Source organism: Dama dama, chromosome 23, assembly GCF_033118175.1.
Source record: "Dama dama isolate Ldn47 chromosome 23, ASM3311817v1, whole genome shotgun sequence".
In the NCBI taxonomy this organism is placed as follows: Eukaryota; Metazoa; Chordata; class Mammalia; order Artiodactyla; family Cervidae; genus Dama; species Dama dama.
Genome location: NC_083703.1, coordinates 42802918 through 42827765, shown reverse-complemented (window position 1 = coordinate 42827765; position 24848 = coordinate 42802918). Strand labels below are relative to the sequence as shown.

At 51.0% G+C, this 24848-nt stretch overlaps 1 protein-coding gene across 1 annotated transcript in view; it reads right to left on the bottom strand.

The window, feature by feature from the left end:
• Window positions 1-24848, bottom strand: part of SYNDIG1 (synapse differentiation inducing 1) — a 104682-nt gene that overhangs the window by 21575 nt on the left and 58259 nt on the right. Inside the window, exon 3 of the mRNA XM_061126499.1 lies at window positions 11385-11522. Within this exon, the coding sequence (XP_060982482.1) occupies window positions 11385-11522 (138 nt within the window). The remainder of the gene's footprint in view (window positions 1-11384; window positions 11523-24848) is intronic.

Here is a 24848-nt window from a genome sequence, read left to right as displayed (position 1 = left end):
TGAACTATGTGTCTGTCTTATCTGTTCACAGACTGCCTCCAAGAAGGACTGAGGAAGCCTGACTGTTTTCTGAAGGCCAGGGGCCCCTTCTCATCCCGTTTCCCAGCTGTTTCCCAGTGAACTCACTGTCCCCATCAGGGCATCCTCTCAGCTCAGGAACTCATTTCAGCCAAGGAGAGTGGGCGACTTGGGGAAGAGGTCTCTCATTCAGGCCCCTTGTTCCTGGACTTGCTCCCTTGTTTCTGTCTTCACACCAACCAGGCAGACAACTGGAGTGTGTTTACGAGACTCCTGTTCAGGCTACAGACCACAAATGCCACACACTGGAGATGCAGCTGATTGGACAGAGAGGCAGCCCCCCATCCATCCACAGCCCACCATGAGCTGAAACCCTTTAGCTACGATTTCTGATGACAGACTATCATTATAATTCTATGCTGGGAGCTAAGGTGGAAGAGCTCTGAGTTCAGATAAATTTAGAAATATAGCTAAACCCGATTCTGCTTGAAGCCTTCCCCTGGCTTTTGAACTCTGTTAAGTTCCTGGGAAATAAAGTTAATTGTCTTGCAGGTTCATAAAGGTTGTGCCGAGAGCGCTTTTACATCCTGCTGCCCAGGCAATTCTTCAGTTTTATGGCTTGTGGGGCACCCGCGTTGTGCCTGGGATGTCCCATTTCTCTGCTGGGAGACAAGGGCAGCAGGTGGGCTCCGATGGGGGTCGAAGTCTTCCTGATTAGATGGGTGGGGTGTTTAGGGTGCACCCGATCCTGTCCTGGTACCAAAGGGCTAAGTCCTCTCTCCTGAGTAAAGGCAGCCCTCCCCAGTCTCTTGGCTGGAGCCAGACAGCTCCTGTCTGCTGTTCATTTCTCGGGAAATGAACCCAGTCACTCTGGGTCTCCCTGGTCTCAGGGGGATGATATAACAGGGAAATTTCAGAGAGAACTGGCCTTTCTCATGAAAGTCTCTTATGCCAAGAATGGAGGCAAGTGAAATTTGTCTGCATTTAACCAATCAGGTGCTTATCAGCTTGAAGATAAACAGATGTAATATCCACGGGGCAGTATTTCCTTGTTACTGATATCAAGTGATCATGCAGCTGTCAGCACAGATGCGACAGACTCGGACAAAGCAGGGGGATCCATGGGTACATCTGGTTATAGTCCAGAACTCCAGAGTTACAGTCATCTCTTCCTGGACTGTATTTCTTCAGATGCTGACAAAGTGCAGGTCTGGCCTGACTCCCTGTGAATCCTGCATTCAGAGCTGGTCCCCACACCAACGAGGTGGGAGCCACAGAGCAAAACAGCCAGAAATGCCCAGCATGTTTCCCTGATGGTCCCCCTTGTGTATTGGGATCACAGCGTGCCTGCTCAGAGCTCTGAACACTGAGGGGTCCTCCGGGCCAAGAGAGGCCTCCTGGGAGGTGCTGGGGCCTCCTCCTGGGAGGTGCTGGTGCCTGGTGATGCTGTGGGGGTGGGTTGTGGGGTCCTGGGGAGCAGACACCTGAGTCTGGGCCCAGGGGGCTCTGGGCTCCAGGTGGGGGTCACTGGCTATTCTGCGGGCTGTGGAGTCACTGAGGCCTGTGAGCTGGGGACCAGCCTGGGCCCATCTGCACACGGGGCCCTGGGAGGAGAGGTGCTGGAAACAGGGTCCTGAGCTGGGAGGCCTCAGAAAAGGGGCCATGATATCAGGAGTCGGGCGAAGGGGCTAAGTGGGGAGTGGTGAGGATGAGGCTGGTACCCGGAGGGTGTGAGGAGTCAGAGCCCAGCGAATGCAGTGGGCGGGAGGCGGGTGGGGAGGCCCAGGCATCTGTGTGCTGTTTGCAGCCTTGACCATGGGCCAATGCTGCATCTGTCCACAGAGGAAAGAAAACACTCTCCGCTGCATCCAGAGCGCCTCCAGGTCCGGGCCCGGGAGCAGATTCCAGACTTGCCTCCTGGACTGGTGACGGGAGCCGACCCGGGGCAGAGATAGCCCTCGGACCATGGGACAAAGCCGCCAGCTCCTGCACCTGCCGCTGCAGATGGACACACACGCCTCTGGGAGGCCAGGCTGCGGACGGCACTTCCCTGCACCCGGGGCGCCCGCTTCCCCAGGGAAGCCCCAGGACAGCTTTGGGAAGAGAAGCCACGTGCCCTCGGGGCTCCAGCCTCCTTCAGACTCCAGCGGGTCCGCTGAACTCTGGCACCCCCTCTCCTGATCTGAAATTCATGCATAATAAACTGACTTTCACAGTGAGCGGTCCTTGTGAGATACCTGCCAGTTATCTGAAAACCAGCTGAAGGGCCAGAGCAATCAGGTGTATTCTCTGAGTTGGATCAGCATGCACCTCCTGTGCAACATGATGGGCACAAATGTGCTCCCAGCACCCCAGACGGGTGAGGCCCAGGAAGCCTTACATGGACACGGAGGGCGCTGGACGAAAATTCGTCGCTTACAAGCTCCACTGTGGTTTTGAAAGGCTGCCTGTCATTTCCAGAGGAATGCAAGGCAATTCATACACCTCTAAGGACCAGGCAAGATGATGCAGTCATCTCAGGAAGGCAGAGACTCATTTTAGAACTGAGCTCCAGGGTCAGGGTCTCAGGATGGACTTAACACGGCTTCACTGTGCTTAGATTCCTGGGATGACCACAAAGTAATGCCAGTCTGTTCTCAGTACTCTCTTCCCTTTTAAAATATTTATCTATTTATTTTTATTTGTTTCACTGCACTGGGTCTTAGCTGTGTCGTGTGGGATCGAACCAGGGATGGAACCCAGGTCGCCTGCATTGGGAGCGCAGAGTCTTAGCCACTGGACCACCAGGGAAGTCCCTGTTCTTACGGCTCTGTGTGCCCGTATACCCATCCTGGACAGCCTGGAAGGTTCTGAGGCTCTTAGTGACCAAAAGGGGACCACCAGAGACCCAGTCTGGTGGTGGTGGGCAGTGCAGGCCTGGGATGGGGCGGAGGTCTTGGAGGTAGTGGCAGGAGGGGGTGGGGTGAGGACAGAATGTGGGTAGTGGGGAAGCTTTGGGGTTCAGGCTGGCTTTGAACACCTCACTCAATTTGGATGGAGAGGGCAGTTGCTTGGGCTTTGATACTATCCACCTGGGACCGAGGTGGGTCAAAGTGTCCCCAGACTGTGAAGATTCCTGGAGAACCCCAGCTGTGCCAGAGCAGGGATGGGAGCGGCCCAGGGCCACATTCACCACCTGCATTTCTCTGCCCCCAGAGCAGGGCCAGTTCTAAAGGACACTCTCCACTTATGCATCTTGCTGCATCTTGCATTCCCTAAGCCATCTGCAGCACATCACCTAAGAACTCACTGCTTATTTATCTTTGCTTTACTCTTAAGGCAGCCGCCCCCACGGCTCTCCCCGACCAGCTTGGGCTGGGCACAAAGGGCTCTTTCGACCCCGCCCTTGTATGTGCATGGATATGACTGTGAGGCAAAAAGCTTAGACCCATGTAAACACAAGCTGCAGCTGTGTTTCAAGGACTCCTTCCTATTTAGTTGTAATTTAAATAAAATTAAAGGTTAAGGATGAAGAATCCCCCGTCTAAAAGGAGAGAAGGAAAAATAAGAATGAGGAGCGCTCCACACATGCTCTGCAGGTCACAGTACATGCTGTGCTCAAGGTAATTTTCCAGCTCTAAATTCAGCATCCTCTAAAGCTCTCTGTCTGGGATTCATGCAACTCTCAAGCACCAGGAAATGCCAAAGCTCATCAAGGAAGCAAGAAAAGAGGAGCCCTGCTGAGAGCAGCACCCCCACCCCCACCCTGAGTCAGGGGCCGAGGTCCTGTCCTCTTGCTGCACCAATTCCTAGGCCCGAGGTACCCGTGTAACGTCATCAGGACTGTTAACGTCCAGGTACAGCTGGCCTCCTGGGTGAGGCAGCCCAGTGAGGGGTTGCAAAAGGCTAAGTTCCACTAATGCCAACATCATAGCGTCAGAGATGTACCAACAATGGCCCTGATTCCCACTAGAGTCCATTCGGCGGACTTCACTGAGCAGTGAGTCATCACAACGGCCCCCAGATTTCTATGTCCTGCTGACGTCACTGTATCATGAGTCCAGACACAGGAAGTACTGTCCAGCCTGTTTGTGCTATGGACAGTGAGACGGCTCAGTGGCCTGGCCGCCCCTGTGGCCGGGCCCAGAGACGCCTGTGCTGAGACTGGTGTCTGTCACAGATCAGGGCCTTCTTGGCTGAATGTGGCCAGGCTGGACTCAGCCTTCACAAGCCAGGCCACGGAGGTCACGGGCCACTGCACAGAGGCTAGAGCTCCTGAGACCACAGTTGTTTGGTTTGTTTATTATCAAGTTGTCACAGGACCCTTGCAGAGCCTCAACCTCAGAAGAGAGGTGAAAGAAAAGACCTGCCCTGCTTTTAGAGGCTATGTCCTCAGAGCTTTCGACACACGGTCCCAGAGCAAAAAGATCACGCATTCGCCAATGTAATCGGAGGTGAGCATGAGGCCAGAGGGAAGAATGTAACACCTGCTGTGATTTTCACTCCAGATTGCCGGGCACTGCATGGGCTTTGCCCTTGGACAATCAAAACACGGGGTTCTCTGCTCCGAACAAATAAGCATAAAATCAGGACACTAATTACTGAGACAATACATATCCTATAACTGAAAAAAAAAATTCATCTAACCTACTCCAGGGAACAGAACAGACATGATGCGTTTGTTCATTTATCCACCAAAACAAGCTGAGATCAGTGACTCAACTCCAGCATGCATCCCGAAGGAAGAAAAATAGATCAGAAATCTGGTTTGTCTTGGCTGCACTGGATCATTAATATTTATAAAGAATTGTTTAGATCCAGAAGTTGCAAAACAGCTCTCGGAAGCTACAATCAGCATATTAAATATACATACAGAGACAGAGATGGAGGAGGAGAAGAGCTGGGGAGGAGAGAGGAAGAGAGGGAGGGAGACAGGAAGAGAGAGAAAGGGGTGGAGGGGGAGGGGTGGAGGGGGAGATACAGGTTAAAATACATCCATCTGATATATTAGGCTATCTTTCTCGTCATGTTTTCACTCCACTTCTGCAAAGTCAACACCATTCCTGGGCCTGGTGGGACTCTTGCAGCCCCAGTAGTTTCTTTACCATAACCTTGGTGGTTGGGGGGAAGAGGTTGGTCTGTCCAAATCCTTCCCACCCCTTCTGCCTCCTTCCTTTCCAGGTGGTCTGGTCACTCCTGCTTCTCCACACCTGCTGAGACTGGAAGGGGGTCCTGCCAGGTCCTTCTCTGTGACTCCAGAGGGTTCATGGCTTTAGTATTTAGTTACCAATACTTTGTTGTCTTGCTGAACCAGATGGTAGCTCTGTTAGAGGACCTGGGACTCTCATATATGAAACCGGGTCTTGTGCTAATTCCGAGTCTGCTAGAATTTACCAATGCAGTCACCGGCAGTACCCAACTTCCTATAAATCAGAAGGCATTTGGGAATAACGAACTTGAGGACAAAAAAAGGGACGTGGTGACATACATAAAACATTACCTCCAGACCTGTGGATGATTATAAGCCACAGCACTCAGTGTAGGGAGGACACAAGGGTCCAGTTTTATGTGATGCACCTGTTCCAAGCACACAGCTTTGAACAAACAAGAGCATTTCAGAAACCTGTCCTTGTTTGTGACAGGGTTTAGCTGGGAGAGCATGGAAATGCCGGTCCCCCCGGTGAGATGAATGGCTAGAGATGGACAGGTGACAGCTCCTCAAAACGCCTGCGGCATCTGCCAGTCAAAACTCTGCTGGAACCAAGATCCTGGCTGACGCGGGGGCGGAGGGAGGTGAAGGGCCCCGTCTCCCTCCATCTGTCTCCAGCGACCCCCAGGAAGCAAAGCAGAAATCCACGGAGGCCCCGCAGTGCCTGATGCATGCATCTGCTCGCTTTCTTGTGAAAACGTTTTCTGCTCTGAGTTGACTGTTACAGAGCGTTTGCTCCTGGGTGGTGCCCTCTGCCATCTGTTTTATTTCCTATCCTTATCCTCTGGTTTAAAACCCTGGGTTAACAGACCGACTGCAGTGTGTGTTCAGAGCTCTTGGGCCCTGCCCTGCCCTCCCTGGGCCCTCAAATTACCTCTGTCTCTGTGGCTTCCTCCAGTGGGGAGCCCTCGGTCTATGACCGATGGAAGCCCCTCCTTGGTGGGCAGCTCAGAGGATGGCACTGCCTCCAGTGGGCCCGAGGTGGGGGGTTCGTGTTGGCTCCCACAGCCCTGAGTAGGGCACGTGCCCAGAGTATTTGGTGGCTTGACTTGATCTTCGTCATGGCAACTCCTCCTGGTTGTGTCTGGAAACCCTCAGGAGACGCCACGTTTATAAGCCACGTGGTTCATCTTTAGGAAATGACCAAACAGAAAATGGGTGTGTAGATGTTTGCATCAGACACACATGCTGCTAGGACTCAGCGAGCCCCTCGAAGGGCTGGGTCTAGGGCTTTCCACCCATTATTCACATGGCGGTGCCACTTCTCTGAGTCTGAATGAGGCTCTGATGGGCTTTGTTCTGTATGTCCCAGTGCACTTGACCACTCGCCCAAAGAGCCAGAGTGAGTTCCAGTTGGTGCCGGAAGGAATGGGAACTCAAGTGACAGATAATCTAAGTTCCTCAGTCAAGCCTTCAGTTTGCTAATTAAAAACATTCCTGTTGTAAGAGGAACACATTCTCTGTATAAGTAATTAAGGGAAGAGAGAATACAGATTTCTGCTTCTGCTGACGCGACAAGTCTTCTGCAGAAGACAGCTACAGATTCTCTATGAAATATTAAATAATACTTTTAAGCACTGATGCTATTTATAAAATTCATAATCTGGCTCTTAATTCCCTTTTCTCATTTAATTATTGTTATAATAGTGCAGTTAATAAAGGAAAGAAACATTTTGTGAAATGAAATGAAATCAGGACATGATAGATGCTCAAATGTAGACGATGCCTGAGGCAGACACAGCGCATGGAGCACTCAGGCTTCCCTTGGCTCCAGACTCAGGGCCTCTGGGCGGTGGGGGGAGGGAAGGGTCTTCCAGCTCCAGTCTCAAGCTTGAACCTGCCATGCAGGTGAAGGCGCCTAGGTAAATGCCCAGTCCCTTCTAGCAGGGTTCTTTTCCTCACTGTAACACACTCCAAGCAAGTGGGGAGAGTGGATTTAGACATGAGAACTGTGCTTCTATTTTTTGTTTGCAGATAAAAGTCAAAGTTATCCATAGCGGCTGTACTAGTTTGCATTCCCACCAACAGTGTAAGAGGGTTCCCTTTTCTCCACACCCTCTCCAGCATTTATTGCTTGTAGACTTTTGGATAGCAGTGGAAAACAGTGTGGAGATTTCTTAAAAAACTGGAAATAGAACTGCCATATGACCCAGCAATCCCACTTCTGGGCATACACACTGAGGAAACCAGATCTGAAAGAGACACGTGCACCCCAATGTTCATCGCAGCACTGTTTATAATAGCCAGGACATGGAAGCAACCTAGATTCCCATCAGCAGATGAATGGATAAGGAAGCTGTGGTACATATACACCATGGAATATTACTCAGCCATTAAAAAGAATTCATTTGAATCAGTCCTAATGAGATGGATGAAACTGGAGCCCCTTATACAGAGTGAAGTAAGCCAGAAAGATAAAGAACATTACAGCATACTAACACATATATATGGAATTTAGAAAGATGGTAATGATAACCCTATATGCAAAATAGAAAAAGAGACACAGAAATACAGAACAGACTTTTGAACTCTGTGGGAGAATGTGAGGGTGGGATATTTCAAAAGAACAGCATGTATACTATCTATGGTGAAACAGATCACCAGCCCAGGTGGGATGCATGAGACAAGTGCTCGGGCCTGGTGCACTGGGAAGACCCAGAGGAATCGGGTGGAGAGGGAGGTGGGAGGGAGGATCGGGATGGGGAATACGTGTAAATCTATGGTTGATTCATATCAATGTATGACAAAACCCACTGAAATGTTGTGAAGTAATTAGCCTCCAACTAAAAAAAAAAAAAAAAAAAAAAGTCAAAGTTATACTGCAGGAGGGGAAGGAAGGGACTTCCCTGGTGGTCCAGTGGTTAAGACTCTGCGCTTCTACTTCAGGGGTGTGGGTTTCATCCCTGGCTGTTAACCCGCACGCCTCATGGCCAAAAAATAAAATAAAAAAAGTCTTAAAAAAGTTATATTGCAGGAAATTTGATTTTGAGGGTTAGAAACATTGATATATGCATCATGTACCATACTTGCTACATCTCTGATTTCAAGAAATTATTTAATCCCTTGAAACTTCAGTCTTTTCATCTATAAAATGGGGATAATAAATTCCCAGCTTTCAGACTCATTGCAAAGATGAAATAAGATAAAGTGAACACATCAACTAGGTCCTAGCATCGCTCAGCAAATTTGGGTTCTTCTCCACCCTCATCATCACTCAGAGCATCGGTTCCTTGGTGGACCCACCAAAACTACACAAAACACTCTCTTCTCTCTTTGGTACATACACCATGCCTGCACTGGGGGCTGGATCAAATGATGAGCATTGGAGTAAATGAAGTTGTGGACAAATACTACACTTGGGCCTCCACGCTGAGTCCTCCACACTGTCAGTTCCAATTCGCTGCCTCTTCCGGGGGTGGTTCTGGGCCAGGCTCACTGCCAGTCAGGTCTGGCCTTGGGACACCATCACCCTCCCTGATACCATAGCTACCAAGCAATGTGAGGGCAGTGCCCTGTCACGGACTTCCCAAGAGAACATGCATGTGCAACAGCTCAGACTATAGCAGCATCAGGAGCGAGGGAGGGCTTGTTCAAATGCAGGCTCCACGCCCCACCCTGGTGGCTCTGATGGAACAGGTCGGTGGGGCCAGACAACATGACTTTCTAACCCCTCTGAGGCTGTCGACGCTGTTGGCCAGGACTGCCTGAGAAGGCAGGTGTAGGGTGTTTAACCTGGACCAGGACCCGGCAGGTAAAGACGCTGCCCACCTCACTGATACTTTGACTGCTGTTACTGCTACTTAAGGCCTTTTTCGAATCATAAAATCTGTTGGAGAAAAGACCCCACGTCTCCGTCCAGCTGTCCCTTCACCTGGGGACTCAGGTGTGTGCTGACAATTCCTATTTCCAGTGTCTGCAGTCAGGCTTTAGAGGCAGGGACAGAGGCCCGGGGGCCTCAGAGCTGGGCTGGAGCACTGGGTGCCTGGGGCTGCCTGCCTCCCAGGCCTGCAGTGCCCGGGTCTCAGCCATAAGCTCCCATGGACCCATGTTCCTCAAGGGGCAATCCACGCTCACAGCACAAAGAGAAGAGGGGCTGAAAGCAGGGGACCTCAGAACCCCTCCTCTTATTCCAAGAGTGAAGGCAATCCCACAGGCCTCTAAACACTTGCTCTTCACTCTAAGAATGTGGGCAGCAGCTTCCATGGAGACGACGTTTCATTTGCTGTTAATAAATGATCAGAATCCTTTCCATTGAAGGTATTAAACATCCTGACTGGTCAGGCCCAAGTCTAGGAGGTTCTTAAGGTGTGAAGGATAACATTACTCTCCGAGAAGGAGGATCTAATGCCAGTCTCCTCAATTGTGGCTGGATTTTTGCTGTATTTATCATCTTTCAGACAAAGATGCTATGCCTGCCTTGCCCTGCTCCAGAGATGGGCCTCCCCCAGGGTCAGGGAGAAGCTGAGATCAGGAACAACCTGGTCTGTAGGCGACCTGTCCTGGGCCCCGCCTCTGCTTACCCGGGGCTCACTCAGCCCCTGCTGGCAGGTGACACCAATGTCCACTTGCAGAGTGAAAATATTGGTCCTGTTCTACAATTTGGCAATTAAAACACAGCTCTAGTGTGGAGGGCACCCTCTGCGGGGGATGGCGTGAGTCAGCAGGCCAGAATAGGAGGCTGGGGGTGGGCCGCCCGCCTTCAACTCTGGATGTGTCAGGACTGGATGCAGGGGGCGCTGAGGTCACACCCGGGCTCCCGGACAGCCGGCTTCCCTTGGCTCCACCCTCCTGGACCTTCCTTCACCTGGTGGAACCCTCTTAACTGTTTGCATTGCAGGAACACAGGGTCAGGGTGCTATTGACACTGAGCGGTAGGCTCTGAGCCTGAGGTCTTCTGGGGGCCCCATCTACCCACGTGCCTTTGACCAGGTCCCACTGTGTATCCCAATCCTGGGCGCACGCAGCACCCATGGCCACTGCTTGTGTCCAGGAGCTCCCAGCCTCACTCCACCCACCACCCCCAGGCCCCTGGTGGCCCAGAGTCTAGTTCTACAACCTGGGTTTGTGCACCCCAGAGTAGGGGCCTCTGGCGTGTGTAGAACCAACTCACCAAAGAGACGCTCAGACAGACCCTCCAGGCCAAAGCTGGATGTGGAATAACCACTGGGCACAACTCTGGCCAAGTAGGATGGCTCCATCACCCCTCCCCACACCCGTCCATCCTCTGGGATCAAGATCTCAGAGAAGCGGCCACTCCACGCCCCCCTGGAAGGGCCTCTGGGGCCTCTTGGTTTTCTTGCAAAGACGGGATGCCCTCGAGGGCCACTAGTGGATTCTCCCCTCCCTCCTCACTCCTTGTAGGATCAGGAAAGGGGGGCAGGGGACACAGGAGCACACATGGGGACTCTCACCCAACACACTGAATCGGGACAGACAATGGCAAGAAGCAGTGAGAGGCCAGGGTCCTTCTCAAAGCAAGAAGAAGGAACGTTTCCAGCACAAGGCCTGGCCGGATGGCCCCAGGGTCCGGACACTGGAGGGGGAGCCCCAGGGGCCCTGAGGATGCTGTGGGCTCTGGAGCAACAGAAGGGCTGCCTTTCCCTCCATCTGGTGGGGATAACGGGTGAGGCTGAAACTCCGTCTCTAATTGACAAGTACACGTCTTCCTTTGATTAATAAGAATGGGAACATAGGTAATTTCTGAGTGACAGGAACACAGAGGAAGTATTTAAAACCTGGGCTCCATGAAGGCAAAGGAGGAGGTTTGCCATGAAAAAGGGCCAGGAACTGACTCTCTTAGAGCCTTGCTACTGGACAGAGGGCCCAGTTACTGGCCAAGATAGGCTGTTTCGGATGAGGGCACAGGCGCCATGTCATGGGACCCTATTTTATGTGGGAGCCTTTTACAAAGAAAACAGAACCCACTTTGCCTCTGTTCCATCACCCTCAATGGACTCTCCCAACACATGGTCTGTCCTGCTGGCGCCCCACGAATGTCCGCTTGGAGGCCCGGCTCCCAACCTGCCGCTTTCCCCACGGCCGCCCTCTGAGGATGCGCCTGGGTCTGCTGGGGTGAGGCTGGGCCCCCAAGACCAGGTTTCCCCCTGCAGCACTCCCACCCTGTCCTTGCCGGCCTGGGTGTACCGGCCGCGTGTGTGTAGCCGACGGGAGGCCTTACCTCGTGGGACAGGTAGAAGGCGGCGATGCCCAGCGGCCAGAAGCAGCAGAGCATGGAGAAGACGCTGAGGCCCAGGTGGTCCCGCGGGGGCATCACGAGGAAGTTGTCCTCGCTCTCCGTGTCGCTGGAGTAGTCACTCTGCCGGGAGAGACGGATGGGAGGAAGAGGGTCAGCAGGGGTCTCCCACCATCACTGACGCGGGGGTCAGGCCCTGCAAGCCTGCCCAGCAAGTGCTGTCCCCCTTAGGAAGAGAAAGACCCCAAGGATGGGCTCTGGGCTGTTCCAGGGAGATTAAACCCACAGCCCAGTGGACCTCTGGGATGCGTGCGGACAGCGGGGTGTCCGATGGAGAACGGGGCCGGGGGGAGGACACAGGCGGCGTGTGCAGTCCACTCCTCGTTCTAAGATGTCAACCTGGCTTCAGGTCAAGGCAGGGCTGGTGTTGGGGCCCGGACTCTGCCTTGAATCCCTTCTTTCCTTGGACTGTGACCTAAATAAGAACGTCATGGGCCTGGTCTTGAGCCCTGGTGTCCCTCCTGTTTTGGTTAATCAAACGCATATAAAACTGCAAATTGGAGCCTCCGCTGCGCCTGCGTAGGAAGCTTCCTGCTGGCCTGTTTGTGTCTTGTCTGGGGGAGAAAACAGGCACACGGGGAGGCGCTCACCCCGATGGCAAGGAGTGACCTTCTCCTGGGCCCTCAGGGTGGGAGCGGGTGACACTCTGTCCACACAGCACCCAGCTGCCCTCCACACATCCAGACACATGGGCACACACCAACACACACACAGACACACACACAGACACATACAGATACACACAGACACATGGGCACACACAAACACATGCACAGACACACACACAGACACACAAACACACACATAGACACACAGATATACACAGACACAAGCACACACACAAACACATACACAGACACACAGACACACACATAGACACACAGATATACACAGACACAAGCACACACACAAACACACAGCCAAACACACAAAAACACATGCACAGACACACAAATACACACACAGACACATAGATATACACAGACACAAGCACACACACAAACACACACAAACACATGCACATAGTTACACACAGAGACACACAAACACACACACAGACACACAGATATACACAGACACAAGCACACACACAAACACACAGCCAAACACACACAAAAACACGCACACACAAATACACATCCAAACACAAAGAGACACACATAGACACATGGGCACACACCAACACATACACAGACACACAGACACACACATAGACACACAGATATACACAGACACAAGCATACACACAAACACACAGCCAAACACACACAAACACATGCACAGACACACAAACACACACACAGACACACAGATATACACAGACACAAACACACACAAACACACATCCAAACACACACAAACACATGCACACAGAGACACACACAGACACACAAACATACACACAGACACATGCACACACACACAAACACACACAGTTACACATACACAGACACAGTTACACACACAGACACACAAACATACACACAGACACACACAGACACATGCACACACACACAAACACAGAGACACACACAGACACACAGTTACACACACAGACACACAAACATACACACAGACACACGCACAGACACATGCACACACACAGTTACACACACAGACACAGTTACACACACAGACACATGCACACACACACAAACACACAGAGACACACACAGACACACAGTTACACACACAGACACACACAGACACATGCACACACAAACACACATCCAAACACACACAAACACATGCACATAGTTACACACACAGACACACACACACACAGACACACACAGACACACAGACACAAACACACACAGACACATACAGATATACACAGACACATGCACACACAAATACACATCCAAACACAAAGAGACACACACAGATACAAAGTTACACACAGACACACACAGACACATACACACACACACACACACATCCAAACACACAGAGACACACACAGACACACACAGTTACACACACATGTAGACACAGACACAGATACACAGACACATGCACACACACAGTTACACATAAAAACACACAAACATACACACAGACACATACAGATACACACAGACACATGCACATATGCACATCTGAACACACAGAGAGAGACACACACACAAACATACACAGACACACACAGACACATATAGACACAGACACATGCACATGCAAACACACACAGATACATGCACACACACACGAACACATACGCACGGTTACAGACACACAAACACATAAACACACACGGATACACACAGACACACGCATACATACACAAACACACCCAAACACACATCCAGATGCACACACACACACACCCTCCTCGGGTCCCCAGCACCCCTCCCTTTCCCCTCCACTGGGCCAGGTTTGCAGAGCTCATGTCTTTTTTCTGTAGCATCGCCTCCCAAAGAATAAAGGGAAGGCGTGGCACCCATCCTCACTCCTGCAGAGGTGGAACCAGCAGCCCCAGGGAGGCGTCTCACATGGTGGGGTCTGGGACTGCGGGCTCTGGGCAGGCGCACATGTGCCCCCCTGCAGGGAGGCCAGAACCCTCGATCCGGGATGGGGAGGCCAGGTAGGGTCTCCAGGAACCTCAGCACTGGACTGCCCTCGCTGCCCTCGATGGCCCTCTACATGGGGTCTGGGGAAGGGACCCTACAGTCAGGGTAGGACCTGAGGGCCTGAGAGAGACGCAGAGGATGGGGCTGAAGGCCAGATGCAGAGAGGATACGCGTCACGTGACAGGCCAGTCTGTGCAGGTGGGAATCCTGGTGCCTGTGTGACAGCTCTGACTGTGGGTACTTGTTCAGGCTTTGGGCTTCAGGGGAGGTTTTGGTTTTGTTTTAGTTTACTAAGAGTTTAAATATGTGGGCTGGCTGGATTCTCACAGCCCCTCTAGAAATAGCAGCTGTGGCTTTTTTTCCTGTTATTTCTATTTGGCAAAAGACACCCTGGCCTCTGGGAGGCTACAATGTCCCCAAACCACAGAACTGGCCAGCTGGCCAGTTCACCCTGGACCTCTGTGCTCCCCACTGTCTGAACACCAGTGTCTGGTCATCTGCCAACCCTACTGGCCTCAGTGGCTTCTTGTCTGAAGCTGGGGTGTCTTCTCCACACCCTTCCGCCCTGGGATTCTGATGACCACTTCTTGACTGCTCAGTTTCACGGTGGCGAAGGGGAGGTCGGCGGCCAGAGGGGTCAGTGGGAAGTCCTCCAATCAAAGAGCACTGCAGTGCAAGCTGTGACCACAGACCCCACAGAGATGCCTGGGCCTTGACCCCCCTCTCTGGAAACAGCTTCTGATGACACAACCATGTAAAGGGTCACCCCTCAAAATCTTCACAGAGTGTTATTTAGAGTATAAGGGGGCCACTTCTGTAAACTACAAAGTTGTGGCTACACGGCATCAAAACAACAAGTCAATTTTGATTAAGATTGATTTTTAAAAATTCAGATAAATTACAGGGCAGACAAGAGCAGCCCAGCTCTCGGTACATTCTACCTCCCATCAACAGCAGTGCTGTGTATACAATTGGTCCTGGACATTTGCCATCAGACGGGGGCGGGGGTCTTGGGGGGTGCTAGGGACGCCAACAAAACAAGAAGAGAAAAGACACAACTGCCACCACCAAGGCACGAGCCACACACAGCAACTGTTTCTGAAAATCCTCTTCATGGGTCATTAGATTAGAATATCTGCAAGGCAGGATGCAAGCATCCAAAGGCATTCACCGTCCATGTGGCTGGAGGAACAGATGCTTGAAGTGGGCAGAGCAGGTCTGGACCCCCTCCCTGTGGCCAGGCAGTCTGCCTTCAGCTGTGACCTCTATGCAGAGAGCTGGTTCTCCGCCCCTGAGGTTTCTTCCTTAGGAGGATTTCATAGGATAATCACAGAGCCCGGTTGGACACGTATTAACCCTGTGAGCATGGCCACGAGGGTGCAAGGGTGCAGCGGGATGCACCCCTTGTCACTCATCTCTCTCAAGGCCTCACCCCCACACTAGCTCCCTGGGCCCCCACTGCCCCCTCATCCCCTGGCTTTCTCTGCTGGGGGGAAGCAACTCTGCTACGGGGAAGCATCTCTGCTTGGGGGGGGGGAGCATCTCTGCTGGGGGCAGCATCTATGCTGGGGGGAGCATCTCTGCATGGCTTGGGTTGGGAGGCAGAGGCCAGGAGACACTGGGAATCGGGAATTCCTGTGAAGCCTGCATGGTGCTCCCGACAGCACTGCTTCAAAACAATCAAAATCACAGAGGACTCTATGTGGACTTCTACACAGTCATGGAAAATGGTGATGTAGGTGCTTATTCACTGCCCTGGAAAGATGCTTGTAGTAACCGAGGGAAAGAAAGAGGTAGAGCGTGGAACAAGTCATATTTCCTCCAAAATGTCAGAAATTAAGCTGCTTCCAGATGAGGGGGCACATCAGTGATGTTTTCTTTCTTTTTGCCTTTCTAGTTTTTCCTATAAGAAGCAAGGTTATTGGTGATGAAACTTATAAAGGAGCAGACGTGCTGACAGGGGCTCCCCCGTCCTTCATCCTCACATGGAGCATGTGGGATATGGTCCACTTGGAGACACTGCATTGGGGGCCCAAGGAGCAGGCAGTGGAACAGATCAAAACTCAGCACAGCATTGGAGCTCCTTGAGATGCAGGTCTGACCCACCAGGCCATGGAGGGTTAAGACCACCCGCGGCGCCCATGTCTACACTGCCACTGCCCCCCTGTCTACTATTGTTGCTATCTAGTCACTCAGTCGTGTCTGACTCTTTGCCACCCCATGGACTGCAGCACGCTGGATTTCTCTGTCCTTCACCATCTCCTGGTGTGTGCTCAAACTCATGTCCATTGAGTCGGTGAAGCCATCCAACCATCTCACCCTCTATTGTCCCCTTTCTCCTGCCTTCAATCTTTCCCAGCATCAGGGTCTTTTCCAATGAGTCAGTTCTTCACATCAGGTGGCCAAAGTATGGGAGTTTCAGCTTCAGCATCAGTCCTTCCAATATATATTCAGGACTAATTTCCTTTAGGATTGACTGGTTTGATCTCCTTGCAGTCCAAGGGACTCTCAAGAGTCTTCTCCAGCCCCACAGTTCAAAAGCATCAATTCTTCAGTGCTCAGCCTTCTTTATGATTCAACTCTCACATCTATACATGACTACTGGAAAAACCATAGCTTTGACTTTGTCGGCAAAGTGCTATCTCTTTGGAGGACGTTCTGTGTGCCATCTGCTATGGGCCATTTTCTTTGCCTAGTGACTAGTGAATTGCATTCTTTGTCTAAATACTGAGTTTTAGCACTTTAGTTTTGTTTAAATACTACGTCAAATGCAACCTTAAATTCTCCCCATTTAGCTTTATTAAACTGAAGTTCTCTTAAAAACTTCTTGCCTTTTGAAAGGTACTCAGATGTGTGTTTAAATACATATTTTGAAATGGGTGTAACTTGCTTTACCTACTAGATGTGTAAATATAACTTTTGTAAGTAAAAAACAATATGCTCTCTAGGTTTGTCATAGCTTCCCTTCCAGTGTGATTTTCTTTGTGTCTGACTTTCTGCACATGAGAGCTTCATGTAATTGTATAAAGCAATGGTTATTCCTTTAGATCTTCTTCCCCTTTATGTTACACCTGTCAGAGGAATATAACACGTTACCCACTGGGTTCCCTACTCTTTGCAGGTGGAAAGTCCAAGGTAGATTTGGCACCATGGGTTGGGAATGGTTTGAACTAGGACTTGACTCTCAGAGTCACATGAGTACAGGGTCAGCATCTGAAATTCCTGGCTTGGGCGCTCTGATGGTCTCGTCTCATCCAAGCGGAATGATGTCCATCCTCACTTGAAGAAAGGAGAAGCAAAATTGCAAGAAGATACCATGTTCTACCTAAACCAGCCATCCTGTCTGTTAGGCTGTGGGGATACAGGCTGGTTAGATGCACACTGGTGCCACCTTAGGAAGCAGAACTGTCAATGTGCAGCACAATTAAATACGTGCTGAATTTTGGCCCAATAATCTCACTTCTAGGTTACTTATCCTGAAGATTCACCTCCGATAATAGAAAAATACATATGCTCAAGGTTATTCATTGTAGCCTTGTATGTAATTGCAAAATTTTGGGAATGATCTAAACGCTCATTCAAAGGACAGTGGTTACATAAATGGTGAGGTGTCCACCCCATGGGATAAAGAGCCACTGAAAAAAGCTGCTGATACTGATGTGAGCAGTGATGTGAGCAGACTGGATTAGGCTGAGGATGTTGGTTTCCATCTATCTATAAATAGATTAAAAAAATAAGTATGTCCATGTACACACGGACTGTGTACACACACGGTTACACAGATGTGTTTATGTACGTATGTGCTACATGTTTCTTCCAGCTCAGTCTGCGGAGAGGGTCTGGGACAACACAGCCACTCCCAGGTGATGAGCAGACCCAGTGCCTAGACATTGGTTTCTAAACATGGTTCTCCAATATGTGGAACCAGGGAGCTTTGAAGAAACGACCAATTTCAGGGTCAGAGCTGCCAAATCCAAAATAGACCTGGGACAGATCACTGCCCAGGAAATGATTATAAAAAGGGTAAGAGATGACGAATTGTGTCAAAAGGACACAGAGCTAACCAGAAGGGGCGCCTGTCTAATCGGTAACAAAGTGAGCATAAACACACTGTTAATACTGTAAGGACGGACAGGAACCCACAGAGTAACAATCAATGGTCCAGCCCATCTGAAGCAATAAATGTGTAAAAAAATAAATATGGGGGAAGGGAAAACTCTACCTCATGGATGAATGCCCAGCTAATGAATACAGAAGGAGCCATGAGGTTAGGAGCTTGTAAAGAGTTTTAAAACCAGTAAGTGAACAACTAGTGCTAAGGGGGACGCTCCATTCTCACACAGCACTTCCCCGCAAGATGCTTATTAATTCCAGAGAAATGCTGCTTGGCTGGGAGGCACCTGGCAGATGCCACTTGTAAAAGGGGATAGAATCACCACTTGTCAGGTGTCCCACAGACATGCCACGCTGGTGACAGGACACGTGGAGGCAGGTGTCTCCTTGTGGGGGCCCTTCCCACAGCATCATCACCTGAATCCAACCAGCAGGAATCACCAGATGACCCAGAAGGAGGGCTCCCCTGAAACAACTGACCTGGACTCTCAAAACATGTCAAGAACATGAAGGTGATGGCAGAAGAAAGGTTCCAGATTATAGAAGACTATCATCAGAGAACAGCCTCAGGGCTTCCCTGGTGGCTCAGTGGTAAAGAACCCGCCTGCCAAGGAGGAGATGTGGGTTGGATCCCTGGGTTGGGAAGATGCCCTGGAGAAGGGAATGGCAACCCACTCCAGTATTCTTGCCTGGAGAATCCCATGGACAGAGGAGCCAGTCCATGGCTTTGCAGAGTCAGACACGACTTAGCAACTAAACAACAAAAAGAGAAGAGCAAGAAAATGCAAGATTGGGTCCTGAACTGGGTCTGATTTTTTTCCCTTTTGCTATAAGGACAATATTGAAAGAACTGGAAAAATGTACATAAGGTCTATAGATGAGATGATAGTACTGGAATGATTTTAATTTCCTGACTTTTATAATTGCACTTGTTTTTAGAAAACACACCTGGCCCATTTAGGGTTAAAAGGACATCTTGTCTGACACTTTCTTGCAAAGAGCTCAGGAAAACATACGCACATTGAGAGAACGGTAACGCACCCAACGGTAAACGGTTAAGACCAAAGGAAACTGGGTGACAAGCATATAGGGATTCTTCGTACCACTCTTGCAATTCTTCTGTCTGAAATTATTTCGGAAATAAAAAGTCAAAAATTCCCTCACACGTACCATTTTAGAAGGAAAAAAAATTATACTTTAAATTGAATTCTTTCTTTTGGGGATTAAGCATTGCATTCACTTTTCCCTCTTTTTTCATTACGCTTTAATGGAACACTGTGAAAGTTATGGGGGGGAAATGGAAAAATATCGAATTCACTCTTTTTATGACACATGAATAATTCATTTTACACTGCGATTTGGCATTTCATCAAGTTTGTCCTTTTCGTGTTTCTGCAGAGAAACCATTTAGTAGTGTCGGTGTCACACACCTGCTCTCTCAGGAGTTCAGAGATGTGAGGAGCCCAAGGCGGCTCCTGGAACAAAGCCGGGTCACCGAGCTGACGGGTGGCTGCATGTCCACCCCCGGGGCCAGTGACAAAGGGCTCGCAGGGGAACCTGGCAGCGGACAGCTTACCTGGGCCCGCGAGGATGATGTTGTCCTCAGCTGAGAGGTGAGGAGGGTGGGTGGGGAGCGGGGGCCCTGGTAGAGCATTCACCTCCTGGGAACGAACCATGGGGACACAGCAACCATCCAGCCATCCTCACCCATCTGCCCACCCACCACAGAGGATCTGTCCCCCAAGGAAGTGCAAGAGTTACTTGTGCCTTGGGAGGGGCCAGTGAGAACAACAGGGTCTTCCTCTGAGAGCCCAGCTGCCCCCTTCCTCCTGGGCCCCCCACCTGGCCAGGCTCCAGAAGCCTCTCTGGCTGGAGTGGGGGCCATGGTTGTCGTGCTCTGGAGTAGGCTGACTGTGGCCCTCCTGCCTGTTCGATGCCTCCTTTCTCCTCCTGTAGCATCAGGGACTGGCCAAGGACACCAGCCCCTAGGCAGGTCGAGGTCCTCAGAGCTCCATGCCCCATCTCTGCAGCAACAAGAAAGCCATCTCTCTAGGAACAGGGACCCCAGGGCCTGCCTACCTGGTGTCCCTCAACCCCTTGCCACTGAGCGTGGCCACCGCCCCACATGTCTGCATGCGCCTGTGGCACAGGCGGGCTCCCTAATTTGTAAAATGAGAGCATTTTCTAAACCAAGGGATGCCTCTATGCAAGATCCCATCACAGTAAACCTATGACCGTATATCAAGGCACTGGCTGGGCTGTTCAAAGTCATCAGTTACTAGAGGTTCAAGAGGGAGGGGACATCTGTATGCTTCCCCAGAGCCTCTTGCTGGGAAAGACAGAAGGCAGGAGGAGAAGGGAATGACAGAGGATGAGATGGTTGGATGGCATCATTGATTCAATGGACGTGAGTTTGAGCACACTCTGGGAGATGGTGAAGGAAGGGGAAGCCTGGTGGGCTGCAGTCCGTGGGGTCTCAGAGTTGGACACGACTGAACAACTGAACAACAACAATGGCTGACTCATGTTGATGTTTCACAGAAACCAACAAAATTCTGTAAAGCCACTATCCTTCAATTAAAAAAAAAAAAAATCAGTCACTCATTTCCCAAGTTTCTTTACTGTTCTGAAATATTCCATTTTATTGAAAGGAATGCATGTATTTAAATTGTATTTTAGTTAGTTTGAAGGTTACGAGTATTAAAATTCATTGAAGATGGCCTTGTACAATACGTGTATGTATGTATATGAATAAATTATTTTACTCACTGTGTCTGTGTGTGAGGTCGCATCTAAAAACTCTTCAACTAAGTCTAGGTCACAGAGGGGTATATATGCATACACACACAAACAGACATACACACACACCCCCTTTGAAACAATTTTAGACTCACATAAAAGTGTTGAAACTAGAACAGAGTTCCTGTAGGGACTGCAAAGATAGAATGCAGCCCCACACCCGTGACCACACCTCTTACATACGCGTGGCCCAGAGCTTAAACTAGGACACAGCCTCTGCCTAGGGCAAGACCCCTGACCAGTCCCCTCGGCACCAGGCCCCAAAGGTCACCCAGGCTGCTGGGAGTGTCAGCAGTTCACTCCATTTTATTCCCGAGTAATTTTCTATGATAAGGAAGTGCTGCTGTGTGTTCGTCTGTTTGTCTACCAAAGGCTTTTTATTTTCAGTTTTTGACTTTTACTAAAAAAGGCTGTGATGCACTCGTGCAGGTTTCTGCTTGAACATAGACTTCATGTCTACGGAATAACAGGAATGAGGTTGCTGGGTTGCACGGTGTTTAACTTTACAGGAAAACGATCAACTGTCTTCCGGGGAGGCCATTTGGCTTCTGCATCCTCATGGCACTCGCTTGTGCTGGCTTTAGTTTGCACTTCTCCCGAGGTGGTGATGTGGACATCTCTGCGTGCTTATTTGCCATTTGTATCTCCTATTTGGGGAGGCATCTGTTCTCTCTTTGATGTGGCAGCTGGCTCCTTCCACACTCTCCTCCAAGTCCCTGGCATCCTTCCCTTAGCTTTTGCCTCCCAAATGCAGACGTCCTACCCACCAGGTGGACCCCGGGTGTTATGGGAAGGAACTCAGAACTGGTGGATCAGAGGTCAGCCTCCTGTCTGACATTTTCCTGTCTGCCAGAAGTCTGACATTCTCACACCTGACCCCCAGCCCATGCTAAAGACAGCAGATGGGGGGTGGGCAGTTACAGGGGGTGGGGTGGGCAGTTCCAGCTGGAACAGAGGACAGAGCCGTGAGCCCCTTAGGAGCACACTGGCCTCCAGTGGAGACTGCCCAATGCCAGGACCCTGCCCAAGCCGCTGGCATCCGCCTGGCGAGGAGCTCACCTGCCTCCTCTGTGAGGCTGCACCAGTTCGCTGCTACGTTTCTAGAAGACACATGGAAAGGATCCTTAGCCATCCTCACTACCCGCTGAGGCTAAGTGTGAGGCAGTGAGGACTCGTGGAAAGAGCCTGGGGAGGAGGTGCCTGGGCAGAGGCAGCGAGTGAGGCCAGTGCCACCCGGATGCCAAAGGCCTGGCAGTACCGGCAGGCCTCGGGGAGGGAGGTTCTAGAAGGAGGGACAGGAGCTCCAGTCTGCCCCACACTGCGCAGATCACCTCTGGGTGATCTACTTCTCACCTCATCTCAAGAAGGATCCAGATCGACCAGGATGATGAGGAGGGTCAAGTGATGCCTTACTGGGAAGAGCGGGGTCCTTGGGCAGGGCTCAAGGGGTGAGCTATGTCGATGGGTTAAGGGCCCTCCTTAGAAGGAGAGAGGGGTCCTCAGGCATCCCAAGGGGGCACTGGGGGCAGCCCCTCTTTAGCGAGAGAAACCTTCTTGTAGCTTCTCCGTGAAGTGGCTTAGAAGCTGCCTAGGCCACTGAGCAGTGACACTCTCTGCCCGCCCTGCTCACAGTGTGGTCCAGGGGCAGCAGCATTGGCCTCGCTGGAAGCTGTCAGAAATGCAGATACCCGGGCCCCACCCTGGAGAGCCGGGACCTACCTATACAGAGGCTGCTGGGCTCAAGAGAGCTGTTTGGATGGGGAGTCACGGGGATTCTGTCTTGGGGGCATCTCTCCACCGGTGCATGTCAGGAATGTTGCAAGTTGTCTGCCCTGATAACTATCTCTGGACCAACGTCTACTTCAGCAAATATGCAGCAACGACAACCATGACAAGCCCACCGTCACTCATTCTGTTCTCTGTCCTCAATTCTCCTGGGTTCTTCAGCCTCCACGAGGCTCTTCATCTTGTTTCAAGATGCACAATCTTTTGCAGGGGACAGCGGCCCAGTGGCCCTGCCGAGCTTGTCCACATGAAGCACCTCTGACTCCGTCCCCTCCAGAGGGATCGCATGGCTGTCCCTGGGAGCTTCGATCTTACTCAATCCCATGGACACTCTAAGGATGGGCAGGGGGCTGAGTGGGGTTGGTGGGGCCCCCCTACCCTCTCCTCTTTGCTCCTCAGTCACAGGGAAGGTCTATTAGCTAGAACAACCTTGGGATTTCTCTCTTCTCTAATGAAATGCCAATAACAGTCTTCATGTTCTGCTTTCTCCTTATTCCTTGTTTGGAATCTCTGTTTTTGTGGTTTGCTGGAAACAGTTTGCTCTTGTGTCTCAGCACCAAGCCGATTGCTGCCAGGAGGCCCTGGGGCCACCGGAGGCCCTGTGGAGCGCTGTTCCCATGTCTGCCCCATGGACTTGATGTTGGAGACTTTTTAAAGCATCCCATTAAACAAAGTCCAGGTCACATAAATGCTCACCAGAAGCATAAATGCTCCAGGAGCCTGGGTGCTCACACAGGGAGAGTCTGGCTGCATTGTGATTATAAAAAAGGACGACACTGACCTGGAGGGCCCTCGGACAGAGTCGTTTATTCACTGATAGACCGATCAGCATGATGGGTCATCAGGCGCCCACTCAGCGCTGAGTTGGGGATGTATCCAGGAACTCTGCCTCCGGTCCTCACCTCGGAGGCTATACTCGACTCACCCATGGCCCACTCCGTCCACGGTGTCCATGGGGACATCACTCACACCCCCGGTCCCACGGCCAGGCCCAGCACCTCTGTGCTTTGAAGCCTGTCCCTCCTGGATGCCTCCCATCTTGCTCCCCCTGCTGATCAGCTGGTCTCCAGGGGGCATTTCCCAGCAAATCAGGTGCTCGTCAGTCCTCACATCACTGACCGTTTCTGTGAAACTCAACCTAAGATGGCTTGGTGGTGTCCAGTGTGACAGGAAATAAACAAGCCAAACACAGAGACTTTGTCAGCAGGGGCACGAACACTGTGACCTGGATGCTGACGAGAAACTAGCTCAGCGATGGGGAGGAAAGAACATTCTGGGTGTAGGAGAGGCTGCAAAGCCATATTGGGGGCTGCGAAGTCGAGGGGATCAGGAGTCTGGGGGTGGGGGGAATGAATGAGAAGTGAGGTGATGGGGGAGGGGACTGTTCATAGGACCCACACGTGTCTGCACTTTATTTAACTCTGTTTGGGTGATCTGCTGCTTACTGACATTTCAAAAGGGATAAAAGCAAAAAGATTAGAAGAGGAGACTCAGGAATTGGCTAACCTATCAAAAGCTAGATCTTCCTCCTATTTCCTAGAAGAAACACAAGAGGAAAATCCACCCAATGCCATACTGAAACATGTGCAGACTTCACCCAGCCTGGGCCAGCAGAGCACTGGATGGTGTGCTGGTAAGACCACCGTCCTCTGGGATCTGACCTCAAGTTACAGCTGCTGCCCCTTCACAACCCGGACCCTCCTCCACCAAGCCTCCCCAAAACACCACTGCTTTCTCTGCTAAATCCTTCTTGAATCCGTATGTCACGGTGTAGACCTCTGTGGGCAGCGCCTTATGTAAGGTTACGGTTCCAAGCAACATGTTCTGTTTCTAAATATACTTCTCTCCACTCTGAGGAGTGTCCTCCGACTTCTCAGTTTCTACCTGTTTGAAGAGGACACGGCCATCCCCCAGGCCCCCTGGTGGTTCTCACTTTTCCAGGCTTGAGGTTTCTCATGACCCGTCCGCTCGGCACCACTGCAGGCTGGCGGATGTTTTGCTGACAGGTATCAGGTGAATATTTATGGGCACCTCGGGTGAACCATGCAAAGGGGACATTTTCCTGTGTTTTCCTACAAACACTGCCATCAACAGCGCGCACCTCTTGCTGTGTGGATTT